The 6,981-nt window shown below is 33.7% G+C and overlaps 1 protein-coding gene across 2 annotated transcripts in view; it reads right to left on the reverse strand.

The window, feature by feature from the left end:
* LOC106880424 (alpha-N-acetylglucosaminidase) overlaps nucleotides 1-6,981 on the reverse strand; it is an 80,737-nt gene that overhangs the window by 23,655 nt on the left and 50,101 nt on the right. Inside the window, exon 13 of one of the 2 annotated variants that reach the window (XM_052970511.1) lies at nucleotides 5,995-6,087. The exons of the other annotated variant lie outside the window; for it this stretch is intronic. Within the exon in view, the coding sequence (XP_052826471.1) occupies nucleotides 5,995-6,087 (93 nt within the window). The remainder of the gene's footprint in view (nucleotides 1-5,994; nucleotides 6,088-6,981) is intronic. 2 annotated transcript variants of the gene reach the window in all.

A 6,981-nucleotide genomic window follows, 5' to 3' on the forward strand; every position in this document is an offset into this window, starting at 1 on the left:
GTGGCTTAGCAGCTGGAGTGGCTTAGCAGCTGGAGTGGCTTAGCAGCTGGAGTGGCTTAGCAGCTGGAGTGGCTTAGCAGCTGGAGTGGCTTAGCAGCTGGAGTGGCTTAAGTCAGCGCTAGAAGAGAAATGACCATCTTTGATTTCAAGACTAAAGGTGTTCTTCCATCAGGATAATGCTCGGCCACATACAGTGAAGATAGCATTTCAAAGGCTGGATCAGTTTGAATGGGAAATGATGCCCTACCTACCATATTTTCTGGACATTGCCCCCTCTGATTATCATTTATTCTGCAGTCTTCAAAATCATTTGGACAGAAAAAATATGTATTATGTAGATGAGTTCAGAACAGTACTGGAGGAAAAATGAATTTTGGAAACTCTACCAGATAGAAGGAAGAGCATTGTAGAAAATGAAGGAGAGTATATTTTAGATAAAAAAAAGAACTGTGTTTATCTTAATTTTGACAAATAAAAGAAGTATGAAACAAACATTATTTATGGGATGACCCAATACATTAATGTGTAGTGAAAGTTTGAGCTCATCTCTTTCACATTATTGTCTCACTTTTGATGCAAACTGAACATAGTATATTCTTTGTTTATATATAACATGCAGTTATGTGACTAAATATTGTGGCATACAAAATGAAAGTGAAGCAAATCAAGCTGATATGTAGATATATAATAGCAATGTATTATGATAAAGCAATCGGCATACATACATAGATATGTCCCACCAACATTGTTTCTTCATAATGTCCAGGAAAATGGATTTTTTCTAATGAAATTTTCTACAAATACGCTTTAGATGATGTAGGTTCCAGTAATATCTGAATTGATTGTGAAAAATGTTTTGGGGGCGGAGGAAGTGTGGAAAGATGTTTCAAAAAATTGACACAAGTTGGCTTTGTTTCCTCATAACTTTCAGAAAATGAGTACTTTTCAATAAAAACTTTGACAAATACCCTTAAGAGTGTGTAGATTATGATTATATTGGAATTTAAAGTGGAAATATAAGTTGGTGGGATAGCACGCATTACATTTTTTCCCAAAATATTTATTTCACAACAAATTCCAATATAATCAGAATCTGCACCATCTGAAATGTATTTGTAAAACATTTCATAAAAATATCCATTTTTTTTCATAACCATCAGAGTACAAGGCACACTTCACGACTGCAGGTCTGTGAGATGGTTGTGCTTTATAAACAGTTTTGAGTAGGAACTGGAAAAAGAAGTATGAACACACAATGTGCATGTACACACGGGATTCGTAAAATGGAAGAGAAGAATAAAAACACAATGCACACGTCACATTGTGTTTTATCTCAATGTTTTTAATTATGCTGATAACACCATGTTTCTATATGCATTTACTGAATTAAGAAAAGCAGAACAATGAAAGAATTGTTTATATTCACAAAGGAAATCCCCGTTTTTATGCAACTACACTGCCACCTACTGGAAATGTCAAAGTGACTTCAGAAAATAGCCCAAAAATCAAAAGCTATACATCAAACTGACAATACTATTCTTATATATAGAAACAAGGGCAATTATTAAAGATTCATGGAAAAAAAGACTCAACTGTCCTGTGAATTCCAAAAGCAATAAATCAATAAATGTATATCAGTTAAAAAGTTCTATAAAATAATATATTTGCTTGTTTATATTTCTCAATTTTTGTACCCTTGTAAATGCATATATGATTTTATTATTGGGCACCTAACACTTACTAACTAATGTTCCCATAGTTTCTGCCTTTTTAAGTGAACCACTTTGGTTTCTCATAATTCTTTGAAAATAACAGAGAAATTTTCACAAAATCCCAGATGCAGAACCTGTGTTTCTTATTTCTTTATTGCCCACAAGGGGCTAAACACAGAGGGGACGAACAAGGACAAACAAAGGGGTTAAATCGATTACACTGACCCCAGTGTGTAACTGGTACTTAATTTATCGACCCCGAAAGGATGAAAGGTAAAGTTGACCTCGGCAGAATTTGAACTCAGAACATAACAGCATACGAAATACCGCTAAGCATTTTGCCCGGCATGCTAATGTTTCTGCCAGCTCATGCTAATGTTTCTAATGTGCTAACATTTCTGCCAGCTCACCACAGAAACCTGTGTTTCTGTCAGGGACTCAAGGTGCTATAATTTTAACAACTACAAGCAACCAGAAGATATTGATATACTTTATATTATCAGGTGGGGTGCCACAATTGACATATTAACTCATAAAGCATGTCCATAAACAATTATTCATTAAGATTGCAGCAGGTATTAATGATATTCTAACTCATCTAATTCCTCTGGCGTTGTCCATTCCTCATCCCTCACAACCGAGTGGTTGGATTTGCCACAATTCCCACTGCCAATTTAATGACATTTTTATCAAATTTGGAGTTCTTAAAACAGCTGAACTTGAATAGCAAAGATGACTTAAATAAAATCACTAGAAATTTAGATTCTACGTTATTGGGTTCATGGACAGTTTTCTGGCACCAATGTATTACTAAAGGCCATGCAAAAAGGAGCAGGAAAGGAAGGTGCACCATTGAGATATCACATAAGAAATTCATACTATATTTGACACCACTATCACACAGCTTTGCTGCAATTTTCTTGTTTTGAAAATTATGGGGCTCATATGTGTAGGTATGGGGCAGCTAACTCTAGCTGAATATTGTACATCATTGTACATGCATTACCAGAAGTCCATGGTAAACTTGTATTATTTTAAATTACAAACGTAGAGATGTATGTGTGTGTGTGTGGTGGAGGAAAGTAGGAAAGAAGGGGTTGAGTATCACATGAATGATGCTGATGATGACAATGAAACGACAGTGATAGTGGTGAGAGATGAAGATCGTGGAAATCCAGTTTTAGTTCCAGGTAAACCCAAGCAATCCAGTTCTGAGCATACTGTCTTTTTTTTTTTTTAAAAACATCTACAACTTCCCTTTTTTAAGACAGTAGGGTATGGCGTAGGGAGATTTGGTTGCTATTTTGAGCAAACTGAGCAACTGCCTAAAGGTTCCTTCATAGGATCGACTAATAAAAGTCAAATAAAATGCAAGTTTCAAAACAAAATGTTGAAAAATCATTATTAATGAATTATAGACAATAGGGATATGATATTGTGACGTCCATACATACCCAAAAAGTATTAATGAAGTCACAGAGTTCCCAAGTTAATGACAAGAATTTACAAACATATTAATGAATGAGAATGATCAAAGCCACAATAACGTATTTTAAAGAGAAATATGACAATCTAATTACCATTAAGGAAACTTTACACAGCGGGACTAATTAGGAATGTAGGGGAAATAATTCTTCTTACATTTAAACATTTATTCCCTCCCTTGAACAGAAGTTCAAGGGAAGAGAATAAATGATTAAATGTTGAGACGAAATGATTAAATTCCTTTCTAGAATGGAACGAAAAATAGCTACCGGAGAACAAGGATAAGGAAACAAAAAAGAATAACTATAGTTGATGTCTTCGTGTGATAACCAACAAAGCAACTCCACCATCAGCATTCATTGTTTTTAAATAATCTCTCTCTCTCTCTCTCTCATATAATCTTCAAATGAAAAACTATTAAACATTTAAAATGAATAAAATACAAAGACTTCTTTCCACTTCAGTAATATCAGCTTAGATGCAAACACACCTGTATGATTTAAGAGCTCATTTCACAACCATGTGATTTGAGGTTCAGTCTCACAGCACAGCACCTTAGGCAAGTGTCTTCTAGTATAGACTGGGCAGACCAATGTGAATGAATTTGGTAGAGAAATTAAAAAAAGCCTACCCAACCACACAGTTTCAGGTTCAGTGCCACCGTGAGGCACCTTGAGAAAATGGTTGGCCTTGGGCCAACTAAAACTTTGCGAGTGGAAACTGAAAGAAGCCTGTTGTATATGTGTGTGTCTTTGCCTTTGTGTTTGTCCTCCACCACTGCTTGACAACCGATGTTGGTTTGTTTATGTCCCCATAACTTAATAGCTTGGCAAACAAGACCAATAGGATAAGTACCAGGCTTTAAAAAAAGTAAGTACTGGGGTTGATTTCTTTCACTAAATCCTTCAAGGCAGTGGTCCAGCATGGCTGCAGTCCAATGACTGAAACAAGTAAAAGATAAAATTACGTAGGTGGGGGGAGAGGTCTGTGTCTTTGTGTTTGTCCTCCCACCAACCCCACCTGACAAACAATATTGATTTGTTTACATCCCCATACTTTAACAGTTCAGGAAAAGACACCAATAGAATAAATACCAGACTTAAAAAAATAAGTACTGGTGTTGAGTTGATCAACTAAATTCTTCAAGGTAGTGTCCCAGCATGACCACAGTCCAGTGACTGAAACAAGCAAAGAATAAAAGGAAATATAAGCCAAGAGGTTAGAATAAACGAATAAAAGGAAATATAAGCCAAGAGGTTAGAATAAACGAATAAAAGGAAATATAAGCCAAGAGGTTAGAATAAAAGAATAAAAGGAAATATAAGCCAAGAGGTTAGAATAAAAGAATAAAAGGAAATATAAGCCAAGAGGTTAGAATAAAGGAATAAAAGGAAATATAAGCCAAGAGGTTAGAATAAAAGAATAAAAGGAAATATAAGCCAAGAGGCTAAACAACCTCTTCAAATTCTGGGAAGTGGAAAGTCACATATGAAATGCAGTCACTTGTATCTGACTCTGAGCAATTACGCTGAGATCCTGCTGACTCCTTTTCATGATAGTTCAAGATACTCTACTACCAGAAAATTCAAACTTTGTAGCAAGATAAAGGCAAAGTTGCTAGATGCAAATAGCTCCAATAACTGGAACCAATAAAGGTTTGTTCAGAGCTGAGATAAAACAAGGTTTTCCAGATGAGTATGCAAAGAAGATTGTATTGTGTCTCAAACATTTTCAACAATGAGGTGTTATTGGATGGGTATTTCAATATTTGGAGATCAAATTCTTCAAATTGACAATTAATGAGTTGCTGGTTGGGAGAATGATAGAGATCATAAATATTTGAAGTCACCAATTCTCAATATGGCTGTTATAGACTGGTAAGTTAATAGCATATTGTTATCATTATTAAGTTATTTTGTTTTTAAACCAACAACCTATACTTAATACCTAAAACAAATCATTTTTTTCTTGATTATGTTGACTTTTTTAGAAAAATGACACAATTACATCTCTGATGAATTAACGTTTATTATTATTTCTACCTAAGCAGATTTACTCCTTTAGTGGTTATACCAAACAATTGCATCCTTACACCATTTGTAATGGCAAACTTATGTAAGTCCAAATTCAGATTTCTTTTGTCAATCAAGGCAAAATCTAAGAATTACCCGAGTCCAAAGCAGACCTGTTGATTGCAGTCAGCAAGAAAGTTCCCTATTTTAATGATGTCATGAATGAGAACTTATTAGATTTTATGTTCACTTAAAATTTATAATTTTTTTTCAAATTGTTCAATTTACACTGAACCAAAATTTTAATTTTGAGGTTAGTTTGTTCACCCTGTATGGTTCAATTTTAAAAAATAATAAATTGGTTAATTATTGAGTTTGTTTTTCATCTTCAAATGTCATGTTACATTTTTTAAGGGTGTTGATCACTGTTCTAGTGTATAGTTGATTACATCAACCATCAGTACTCATTTTATTATTAGGGGGATGAAATGTTAAGTGAAATTGGGTGACTTGAATGTAGAATGTAAAGAGATGGAATAAATTACTTGAGGTATTTTTTTTACTAACTTTTCTATCAATTCATTCATTTATGTGTAAAAATAGCACAAAAGTGTAAGGAAGAAAGAAACAAATGTAAAATATTACTGAAACCACCCGATTAAAATTGGCAAATAAGATGGAGATAATAATGTGATTAAAAATTTAACTTGAATAATCCAGAAACTTAAAAAGTAAACAAAGCTTCAAAAAGGGGTTTTAAAAAAGAACTTTTCAAGTTAACTTACTACTTCTTTTCGAATCATTAGTTTGGGCCTTTGTACATAAACCACATTCCATCCACCATCTGAGATACCAGTGGTACAATTGTAAACACTTGACTTAAAGCATGCAAAAAAAAATAAATCACAATAAGAAAGACTATTTTCTTCAATGAAACTAACTTAAGTTAAGTAAGACACCTAGAGGAAATAGATGAGCTTTTGTACATCGAGCGAGGGTTTTTAGGAGTGGGTTACTGGAAACTTGTTGAGTTATGTAAAAACTAGAAAACATAATGATTACATAAATTAGCAACAAAGAAAGATTTTTGTTTTGATATTAGAAATGTCTCTGGAAGGAAAACAAGTGTTAGATGACAAATAGAAATAAAATCTGAAATACTAGTTACTTCTCCATTGTATATATATACAGGGTGCATAAATTTTGTTTTTTTAAGGACACTTCTTTTAAGAGCTCTAACTTTCTTTTAACTTATTTTTTAACTTACTTTTCAGATAAATAATGTCAGACATCAAGTTAACTCAGCAAATGAAAAGGCACATTTATAATTGTTGCCTTGAAAGTACAGCATACTGATATAGAGATAGCTCATTCCTGCAAGAGTCTTGCGCCAGAAACAAAAACCCTAAATTCATTATATTCCCTTTCTATCAATGTAAAGACAGAATCTCCACACAAGAAAGAATCAACAAGGAGAATCTTTTCATAGAGAAATTCCAACCATTTCTTAACACACACACCCCTCAGTGACCTTATTTCTCTATGAACAGACACAAACTTCCTGTTGAAAAAGAGTTCATAACTCCAACTAAAAACACTTGTCTCCCCTTACACACACTTCCTGTTTTAACACCACATTTCCTGCTTAACACAAACTTTTAACCCTTTTTTTAAACCTAACAAAACTCTCAACTCTCATGCATCCTTATTTTTCCTACCAGTTTATACATGAACTACTATTGAACTACAAAAGCTCAAAGACAATATAATGT

Source organism: Octopus bimaculoides, chromosome 9 (genome assembly GCF_001194135.2).
Source record: "Octopus bimaculoides isolate UCB-OBI-ISO-001 chromosome 9, ASM119413v2, whole genome shotgun sequence".
In the NCBI taxonomy this organism is placed as follows: Eukaryota; Metazoa; Mollusca; class Cephalopoda; order Octopoda; family Octopodidae; genus Octopus; species Octopus bimaculoides.